Below are 10,731 nucleotides of genomic sequence, written 5' to 3'. Positions count from 1 at the left end.
TTTGGTAGGAAAACTTTAAATCAAAGATGATAGCATTTTACTAGTAAATATTACTAGTAAATAATGAAAAATTTTACAATAATTTGATCCAAAATGGACCGGCAGAACAAAATAATAAAGGAACGGAGAAAAATCTCCTATGGTGGAAGACGTTATCACAAAGGTTAGCTGTTTCAGCTCTATGGGCAGGTGAGAGCCCAACGTGAGATTCTCTGGAGACCGGAGCAGGCGAGGGACTTGAGGGAAATGCTGGAAGGAATGCGCAGACCCGCGGGTAGGTCAGTAATTCCTCCGAAGTGGTCCACTCAGGCATGCGCAATCCAGACCTCAGAGTTGCTAAGGCCCCCAAGGCAGAGAGAGGCGCAAGATCCGGTAACAACCAATCAGAGAGCCCAAGGGCTAATCAGTTAGCCAATCGAAACTCGAGATTGAATCGGAGCTTCAGCATTCTGCTCGCCCACCAACATCCAATCAGGGAACTGGCTACTTTGGGCGGACTTTTCAAAACAGCGAAAACAAAACAAATCGGGGACCTTTAAAAGGTGCGATGCGGCCAGAACCTATCTCCTTCCGCCCCTCGCTCCTAACACTCCTTCTCTTTCCTCTTTGGGCTCAATCGACGAATAAAGTCGGTGCCCAGATTCCGTCTTCCGCCCTGGAACCGAGAGGGAGGATTGGTTCAGCAAAGCAACAGCGAGTCGAGGAAGCCACACAGCTGACTGGAGACAGATGCTTCGGGGCGGAACTCTTTTTCCATGTCTGCTGCGGCAGCGGCGGATCCCTCCGCGGGGAGTCACGTGCCCCGCCCCCTTGGGGGCGTCGGAAACTCAAAACAAAAACAAGGGGTTTGCTTCTGCGTCCGCAGCGGCGACGGCGGCGGCGGCGGCAGCGGCGGTGGAGCCCGCAGTCTGCCTGGGCTAGAGGGTCCGGCGCAGCGCCCCAGCAGGAGGGTGGGCGCGCGGGCAGCGGGATGAAGCCGGGGCTGTGAGGCCAAAGTGCCGGTGGCGGGGGGTGGGAAGGGTCGGATGCCGGTCCGGGGGCACCGCTGAGGCGGCAGGTCTCTGAGCTCGGAGACTGGTCCGGACGCCCCCGCCGCGCCCAGTCCCCTCCGACCGTGACGCCGCGGGCCGGTGGAGGCGCGGCTCCAGCACGGTAAGTGGGCCCAGCCGGGATTGCAGTTTCTTTGTTCTTGGTCGGGGTTGCGGGGACTGATGTCTGTGCCCATCCCTCAGCCTGGGGGGCCGTTCCGGTCCTGCCCTCAGCCCTGGGGCAGTGGGCAGCCGGGGGCGGAGAGATGCTGATGGGATGCGTGGAGTGTCGAGGAGCCTGGAGGCAGTTCTTAGGTGCCTCCCTCCCCCCTTATTTTGTCAGAGGGGGGCTCTTTGGGGTGAATCTTGGATTGACAGCTCTTGGTCTCCGCACAGTTGTGGAATCGGGGATGGACGGGTGTTGTCTGGGCACGGGACAGGCTGGATTTTCTGCCCCCCCGGACCCCGATCGGCTGGGCCGCGCCACCCCAGCGCTTTCTGAAACCGAGGTCTCCGGCATTCCGGTTTTGTTCCGAGGAGGCGCAGTCGATGCGGATGGGAAAGGCTTGGGGGCTGGACTCCTGCGAGAGGGGCTTCTGGAGCCGGGCTCCGCGGGAGGGGCGGGGCCCGGGAGTCTCCTCCCTCCGGTTCTTTGTTCAGTCGCGAGACTTTCTTTCCCCATCCCCCCGCATTGTGCAAAGCCCTTACCCCGGGGATCCGCTGCTCTCGGAGCCCCAGGTGCGTTCCGCTGGGCAGAAGCCCCTGGACCCACGACTTCAGGTGGGGCGGACCGTCCGGACACGCAGCCCCGGCGACAGTTTCCTGCTTGTGAAACTGCAGCGAGGCCGGGGCTGGCCGGCCTGACCCAGCGCTGGCCGGCGGACGTGCCCGCGGCCCCTCCCCCTTGCACACCTCCCCGGCCGCGGGGGAGGATTCCGCCGGGTTCGGCTGGACGTGACTGGTCCCCTCACCCGCTCTCCGCCGGGGGCTGGGGCGCCCCTCGCCGGAGGTATTAACCCCTGCTCCTTTGTGCTCTCCCTCGCTCACCCCTGCCACCCCCAGGATACACTGAACTGTGTGTGTGGTGTCTTTGCTGCAGATGAAGGATTTAGGGGCAGAGTACTTGGCCGGTCGCGAAGGTGTCCAGCTCTTCGGGTTGTTGAACCTCTACCTGGAGCAGGAACAGAGATTCCAACCTCGAGAAAAAGGGCTGAGCTTGATCGAGGCCACCCCGGAGGTAAGTTCCCAGGAAAGATATCTTTTTTTTTTTTCCCCCCCAGGAAAGATATCTTGCGGCAGCCGCTGACGGGGCTTGGGAGGACTTTAAAAATACATGTGTGTGTGTATATACACACATACACACAGACACATTTATTTTTTAATTTTAGTTGAGTCTGGACTAAAGACTGCAAAATTTCTTAAGACCAAAATTGATCTTCCTAGAGTATTAAGATAAATCTTAATACAGGGTCGTTGGTTTTGTTTCTTAGCAAGAATGAGAGCGATACTAACTCTAGGGAAGTGTGGCGTCAGAAGTGACACTCCCAGTTTGCAGCTTCTGAGTGGGAGAGTCCGTGGAAATTGAGCAGGTCATTTATGGAAATACCCTCTGCCTATGCAATACTTCTGTATTGTAGGCTCTTAAGTGGTTTTTTTTTTTTTTTTTTTTTTAGTAAAACAAGGAACCTTCTATGTGTCCATTACAAGGGAATTGGATATTTGTTGTAACCCTCTGGAAGTCCGGCAGCAGTTTGCTTTATATTGAGTTGTTGAATGTTTCTGATGATGTATATATGTTTTTTTGTGTGATGTGCCCAATTATGTGATGTACATTTTAAAAAATTGGTGCTGTATACACATTTTTTATTTGAAAAACTGCAGCGCTTTGGTTCAGTGATAGCACTCTGTCCCCCATATTCTTGATTAAGTGAAACAATTACCTTCTTTGAGTCTGTATGTATTATCCATTCTAGTTCTAAGACAGGCATAAACTTTGGCTTTTGGTTTTTATTGCAGACAGATAACACTTTGTGTCCAAGATTGAGAAATGCCAAAGTCGAAGATTTGAGGAGTTTAACCAACTTTTTTGGATCTTGCACTGAAACTTTTGTCTTGGCTGTCAATATTTTGGACAGATTCTTGGCTCTTATGAAGGTATTTAATCATTTTTGTAAACACAACTTCATTTTTTAATACCCGGTGCCCAGCACAATGCCTAGCATAAAGGATTCAATAGCTATTTGGTAAATGAATGTATTTGTTATTATACATAAGCATTTTTAATAATCAGAGTTGTGATCTTTAGTTCAGATTAAGAGACTGCAAAAGTCAGTGTATTGTTGTATCTTAAGTTAGGTTTTGCTGTATCTTCTACATACCTTCTCTTTGAAGACGTGACCCAATGAAGACTCCTTTTTTTGGGTGTTCTGTATATACACAGCTCTCAAAATAAGGTTTTCATATTTTCATTTCCCAGTATGTTTCTGTTAAGCCTAGGTATTTTTAAACGCCTGAAATGGGGCACATAGACGTATAGCAGTATGTTAAAGGTGACTGAGTACCTTCCCCATGAGAAACCTTTTCAAAGCAGGGAGCCACAGTCTTATTGACAGTTACCAGCAACTCATACAATTTCACTTATTTGTGGAGTCTAAAATATGACACAAATGAACCTATCTATGAAACAGAAACAGAATTAAGGACAAAGAGAATAGACTGGAGGTGTCCAGAGGGGTGGGAGAGAGTTGGATTGGGAGTTTGGAATTAGCAGATGCAAACTGGTATATATAAAATGGATAAGTAGCAAGACCCTACTATGTAGCACAGGGAACTATATATCCTGTGATAAACCAAAATGGAAAATAATATGAAAAAGAATGTATATTCATATATATGTGTATATATTGACAGTTACTTTGCTGAACAGCAGTAATATATATAACATTGTAATTCAACTACAGTTAAAAATAAATTTAAAAAAACACTGATCAGTAACTGTTAGAAAAATGTTATTCTTCTGCCAGTAGGATTCCTGTCAGCTGCTGGGTCAGTTTTCAGGGCACTGAAGAGAAAAGGGCAGCCATCTGTCCGTGGCAGGTTTTACATCTGCTGCACTCCGCACGTCTGATGCAGTAGCTCTCTTGGGGCAAATTTGCATTAAGGCATAGGATGATTCTTAAATAGATAAGAAGATAAAAAGATGAATGTGTTACTTTTATATCCAAAGAAGTATATTTTCTTGGTGTTACGCTTAATTTATTTTGGGGGAGATTGTACTATTATAAGTTAGAAATACAGTGTATTTAAAAACAGCTTTTGAATTTGCATTTTTTTTTTTTTAGCCACGTTTAAATGCTCAAAATGTTTTTTTCTGTTTTTTAAAGGGAGGTTAAGACAGCTTAAAATGTAAAAATGGTTAGGTATAATTGTATGTAAGGGTAAATACAAGGAAGCAGTTTGATCATGTTCTATCTTAAGAGTAGGGGCTCATTACAGTATTTTAATGAGTATACTCAATACAGAATTTTCGTCTGCTTTGCGAAGTTAAAGTGACAATTGTTGGAAGAAACCTTTTGTTCCTTGTTTTTCAGGTGAAACCTAAGCATTTGTCTTGCATTGGAGTCTGTTGTTTTTTGCTGGCTGCTAGAATAGTTGAAGAAGAATGCAATATTCCATCTATTCATGATGTGATCCGGATTAGCCAATGTAAATGTACTGCTTCTGACATAAAGCGGATGGAAAAAATAATATCAGAAAAATTGCACTATGAATTCGAAGCTACTACTGCCTTAAACTTTTTGCACTTATACCATACTATCGTACTTTGTCATACTTCAGAAAGGTCAGTGGAACTAAAAATGAAAATTTTGTACTTTAGCATTGCTATAAGTAACAGTAAAGAATTAGTATGCCAGTGAATATTTTTATACCTTCCAGTTTAATAAACATTTTATTCTTTCTTTTTCATTGTATAGGAAAGAAATACTGAGCCTTGATAAATTAGAAGCTCAGCTGAAAGCTTGCTGCTGCCGACTTACCTTTTCAAAAGCAAAAGTAAGTCAATTTCTTGCTTATATATATATCTCAGTTTCTATTTTGAATTAAAAAAAATTTCTTTTTCTTTTTTTTCTTGTAGCCATCCATACTAGCTTTGTGCCTTCTCAATTTGGAAGTAGAAACTTTGAAATCCATTGAGTTGTTGGAAATTCTCCTGCTTGTTAAAAAACATTCCAAGGTAAATATCTTCAGAACATATTCTTTAGAGCAAATTTCTTCCTGGTGGTTTATTTTTTCTGTGATGACTTAATGATCATTAACACTTTATTGGGCTCTTAACTTTTATTCATTTTTTCCTTGTATCTTAAATGTTGATGTTCTTCTCCAAATGCAGTTTCAACTCAATATGGTATTAAGCTGGAAGGGAATCTGATCACTTAGCCTAGCCTCTTTCTGTATTCAGACATTCCTTCCCTAGTCTTCTCGCCAGTTGGTAGTACAGTGGTCTGTATTGCCCTGCATACATTGTTCTAAAATGCATACTAAGAAGTCAACTCAGTAAGTATACCAACAGCATCCCAGTACATCTGTAGGACTGAGACATTGTCCCATTAGTAGCATTACCAAAATAACATCAGCTGTGTTTTTGCTTTTAAACTCCTTTGTCAAGCCAGCCTGATAATGTTTTTCAATCATAAAGAGATGTAAACCAAACAATCACAGTCGTTTTTCTTAAACTGGTAGTCTGGCTGGAGAAGTATGGAACTGAACACAAGGCAGGGTCTGTGTCTCTAAACAGAGATGTATTTGAAAGTTTGGTTAGCAGAGAAGTAGGCTAGACCATGTGAGGCATGATGACTGGGAGCCTGGCTGTACCAAAAAGTATGTTAGACGCTGAAAGTTTGGGCAGCCAAGGTGTATGGCCAGGAGGTTGGTGGACTGGAAGTGCTTGGGAATCCGGTCAGGGTAGGTTTGTAGATAGAATGTCTAAGTGCTAGTCACAAGCAGGAATAAGGGCATCTAACTCTAGTTTTTAGAGGCCAAGCATGGAAATGAGGCAAGGAGTCATGGATGACCAAGATGTGGGCCTAATGGAGAGAATATTGGTACCATTGAGGGAAATTTCAGAGAAGTTAATGTCAAAGAAGTATGATTTTAGGTACTGTATACCTGCCCAATAGGTAGGTGTCTAGCAGATTCTTGCCAATATAAATTATAGTTGGAGATTGAGATTAGGAATTTCTCATGAGGAATAATAGTTGAAACCTAAGAGTCCCTTGCTTAGGGGACAGTTAAAGCTCTGAATTTTCGGTGTTGGCAGTTTCCCTGTTAGGATCCAAGTGAAGGAATGTGGAAGACACAAGTACAAGCATTCAGGTGGGAAAGAGGTTTTCAAGAAGGAAGTGGTCAAGAGTATGGAATTTTGGTGAGAGGCCCAGAGTAATGAGAATCGAAGGAGCTTAGTTGGCATGTAGGAGCTGATGTCGGCAGAATGAGAGGTAGGAGCCAGGTTGCAAGGGGATTAAGATGTGGCTGGATTCGGTGGAAACGGAAGCCAAGATGACACAAAATCCTCATCCGTTTGTGATCAGATACATGCGGTGTGAAGCATTTTAACAGCTGACTTCCAGCTTTTGTTTCAGTGCCGAATTAATTTAGGTCTAAACCTCTTACGGTATTGTTATTTGGAAACAGTCTTCGGTGAAAATTGATTCCTTGAAATAAATTGGGGCACTCCCCAGTGGCGGAGGAACTGTGCCCGTCTGGGGAAATTCCTCTTCTGTTGTATTTCCAACTTCTCCTTTCACATATATCTGGTGTTTTAATATAAATGCATGTGTTTATAGGCAGTGTGTTTTCTTAACATAGGCAGAATCCTCTGGAAATATTTTATACCTGTGCTGTTCCTCACCTGAAGCAGTGGTTATCAAATTTTGACTGCATATAAGAATCATCTGGGGAGCTTTAAAAAAATCTTGGATGACACCCCTGTACCAATTAAGTAAAAGTATCTGGGGGCGGGGTGGGAGCCAGGCACAGTATTTTTTAAGAATCATAGAATAAGTCCAAGGTATAGCAAGGTTTGGGAACCACTGTCATAACCTCTTCACTTAAGTTTTTTTTTTTTTTCAGGTGAATGACTCCGAGTTTGTTTACTGGAGGGAGTTAGTTTCTAAATGCCTAGCCGAATATTCTTCTCCTGAATGTTGCAAACCAGATCTTAAGAAGCTGGTTTGGATCGTTTCAAGGCGCACAGCCCAGAACCTCCACAACAGTTATTACAGTGTTCCTGAGCTGCCGACAATACCGGAGGGGGGCTGTTTTGATGAAAGTGAAAGGTAAGCAGGTTCCTTGACTAATTCGACTTGCCCAGACTAAGACTGATTTTTGTATATCAGACCCCCCCCCCCCCAATGGCATCATTTCTTTGGGTGAGAAAATTAACCAAAAGTAGTTTTATTAAAATAGGTAATAGGTGGGAAGTGTACCCCCCCAACTTTTTTCTTTATGAAAAAAACAACAAACCAGCATCCTATACATCATTACCTCCCCAGGGCTTGTAACTGGAAGCATGTACCTTTTGGCCATCGTCACCACCCCCTCCCCTCACCCCTGGCAACCACCCATCTGTCCTCTGCATCTGTGAGTTCTGTTTTTTGTTTTTAGATTCTACATACAGGTGACATCATACTGTATTTGTTGTTCTCTGACTTATTTCATTCCTCCCTTATTAAAAACTGTTTTTTTCCCATCTCCCTTGCTCTTTGAAATTCAGTTTATTTAAGTTGTTTAAAACAAGCAAATAGCATTCTGGGCTTTTTAACATTAATATGAATTCCTAAAATGGTACTGTGGGAAGAGGCTGTGGGTTAAATGACTGGAAACTAAAGGGAACTGCCATTACTGATGGAGCTGAGTTCTGAGGATATTTTTAGTTTTGTCAGATGCCTTTGTCTTATTCAGAGTTTATTTTTGTTCCTAAAGTGAGCTTAATTTTATTAAATTTGACCGTTTTACGCTGTAGGAAGAAAAGACCAAAAATACCATTTTAATAGTTTGTTGGTCTCTTGGTTTGATATTTGAGAAGATCAGTGATGCGATTATTGATTCAAGAAAGACATGTGATAGGACTTTGTCATTAGTCTGTGTTTATTGGATTTAAGGGCTTCACTGGTGGCTCAGATGGTAGAGAATCTGCCTGCAGTAAAGGAGACCTGGATTTGATCCCTGGGTTCAGAAGATCCCCTGAAGAAGGGAATGGCTACCCACTCCAGTGTTCTTGCCTGGAGAATTCCATGGACAGAGGAGCCTGGAAGGCTACATTTCATGGGGTTGCAGAGAGTCAGACACAACTGAGCAACTTAATACTTTAACTTCACTTTTCATTGGATTTTAAATACTTTTAAAATACTTTAGAATTCTAGTTAGTATTGCTTGGTACAAGAATATTAGTTTGGCAAGAGGTAATTAGTTTAAACCCCTTAAGCGAATCTATTTTCGAAGGAGATTACAATAGACTTCCCTTTAGGAAGGGCTTCTAAGTTATATTTTGTCTCTGTAGAGTTTAAATTTTGAATGTAAAAATCCTGAGACTAGAACTGCTTGCTCAGCCATTTAATTTTGCCTATGTGACATTTGAGTGTGTTTAAATAACAGGACCCTCTTCTCTGTTCTGCCTTTCAGTGAGGACTCTTGTGAAGACATGAGTTGTGGAGAAGAGAGCCTCAGCAGCTCCCCTCACCGGGATCAAGAGTGCACATTCTTCTTCAGCTTCAAAGTGGCGCAGACACTGTGCTTCCCGTCTTAGAAATCTCATTGTCCTGGACCCGAGTTCTAAGTGTGTGTACAGGTTTCAAAGCAATAAAGGGAGTAGGTCGTTTCCTGGTCCACCCCCATCCAGGCAGGAATTGCATCGACTCTGGAATACCTACCTTGTGTTTATTATTCAGATCAGATCTGGCCTATTTTCATACTTAATCCTAAGCCATCAAATGGGTTAGTGCCTCTTAAACAATTAACAATACTTTAGACATTGGCACTTTATTTTTCTCATTGATCTTTAGCTACTTGGGGGAGGAGGGAAGGTGCTGATACCTTCAATTTACTGCTTTTCAAGATGATTTTTAAAAGATGAGTAGTGTAGCGTCCACTTTTTATAAAGCTTTCAGGTGTCTTTATGGAAACAGATTGGGAGTGTGAAAGTGCCGCCTTAGCAGGTACGATGGCTGATCCTTTAATGATTTATCTTAGGTCTCTCCCTCCCCCCCATTCTCAGAGCAGAGAATATACTCTTAAATGTCAAACACCTTTTCGGTTGTTTTTGTCTTTTAAATGATCAATGTACTATCTGATGCAGACTTTAGAAATTTAGTAGGAGTTAGAATATTGACTTTTCTGTGATTTTAGTGTGTAGTATCTTCATTTCTTTGAGGTTTCTGCCAAAGCAGAAATAAGCAGCAGAGTAGAGTAGTTGGATAGTTGCATTCCTAATGCTTAAGTATTGTCAGACTATAGTATTATTTTAATGTTTTTAAAGCACTCCATAGATGTGCTAGTTTTGCATGTACTTGTATGAAAGCAGTGCAGCAGATTGAACAGAACTAGGTAACTATGGAATGGATAAATGTTGATCTAGTAGCACATTTTATCTCATTTTCTTCTATTAGAGAAGTCTGCATGATTATGTTTTATTTCATTTGTAATTCACATTTCAAAAATAATGGTATTGTATATGGGTGCCAAGAATATGAACTGTAAAAAAGAAACCTAAGTGTTTGTAGAATTATAGTTTTAAGCATATTTGTGTGGTGGTACAGCCATAAGAAAAGGGATTTATAAACTCTGTACACGAGATTTTGTACAGAGAACTTTTTTAAACTTTATAAACTGTATATGAAAGTGTAAATCTTTAAAAATGTACATAAAATACTGTATTTTTTTACCGTGTGTGTGTGATAGTCTAGTCATTGCATGTAAATATAATTTATTGTGTATCTTGTATTTTAACTCATATAGTGATGACTTACTTTTTATTGGTAAGTCAACATCCATTGGATTTCTTTTGAAGTGAATCTTTTTGAAGTAATAGATTACAACTCAAAATAAAAATATTAACAAATGCTACTGCTTGTTTGCAGTCACATTTTAATTTTTACCTCTCTGGTGAAAAAGTGCTTGCTGTTTTTCAGTGAGGAGGCTAGGGCTGAGCCTGGAGTGCCTACAGGACCCTTTCCCTTGGTTACTAGAAGTCCCTCCGGTAGTGTTTCCTCACTGCAGTTTGGCCCTGAGCCTTGGAGATACTGAAAGTGAATCTTGTCATTGGAGAGTTGACCTCTCTGGGGTGAACTCATATTAAATGAAAGAGTGACATATTAACCTGAATGCCTATTAGTTTATAGTGAAAGCCAACAGGTATCAAGTAGACCAGAATGCTCAGGTTGGCAGGTTAGTACAGTCTTTCTGCAGACAAGCCAGATTGTCTTCAGAAGGTCACTTGGTGAATATGCACACAGGGGTGTCAACTCTGACCTAGGCAGTCTCTGGCTCTTCTGATCTCTTTTTCCAAGCTTTAGGCTTGATAAACAAGTAGTAGGTTGTTTTTTTTTTTTGCATGGTGTCCCCATCTAGTTTGGTATTTGTAGACTTTTGTTTTCTTTAGTCAGTTAGAAAATGAGGTATACTGAATATGGTCATCTTGTAATACCTC

At 42.5% G+C, this 10,731-nt stretch overlaps 1 protein-coding gene across 1 annotated transcript; it reads left to right on the top strand.

The window, feature by feature from the left end:
* The first annotated feature begins 1,013 nt into the window (after positions 1-1,013).
* Positions 1,014-10,153, top strand: CCNG2 (cyclin G2). The gene is made up of 8 exons (XM_065914468.1): positions 1,014-1,152; positions 2,128-2,265; positions 3,045-3,182; positions 4,619-4,869; positions 5,003-5,081; positions 5,164-5,262; positions 7,158-7,363; positions 8,709-10,153. Exons 2-8 carry the CDS (start codon positions 2,128-2,130, stop codon positions 8,830-8,832), a joined length of 1,035 nt encoding a protein of 344 aa, XP_065770540.1. The 5' UTR covers positions 1,014-1,152; the 3' UTR covers positions 8,833-10,153.
* The last annotated feature ends 578 nt before the right edge of the window (positions 10,154-10,731 follow it).

The sequence above is a fragment of the Muntiacus reevesi genome, chromosome 22 (genome assembly GCF_963930625.1).
Source record: "Muntiacus reevesi chromosome 22, mMunRee1.1, whole genome shotgun sequence".
Classification (NCBI taxonomy): domain Eukaryota; kingdom Metazoa; phylum Chordata; class Mammalia; order Artiodactyla; family Cervidae; genus Muntiacus; species Muntiacus reevesi.
The sequence above is the reverse complement of the archived record's forward strand: the minus strand, read 5'-3'. Positions and strand labels throughout refer to the sequence as shown.

Coding starts and splice junctions, on each gene's coding strand:
- CCNG2 (XM_065914468.1), top strand. CDS start 2,128: ATGAAGGATTTAGGGGCAGAGTACTTGGCCGGTCGCGAAGGTGTCCAG. Junction 3,183..4,618: donor GATTCTTGGCTCTTATGAAG/GTATTTAATCAT, acceptor CTTGTTTTTCAG/GTGAAACCTAAGCATTTGTC. Junction 4,870..5,002: donor CTTTGTCATACTTCAGAAAG/GTCAGTGGAACT, acceptor TTCATTGTATAG/GAAAGAAATACTGAGCCTTG.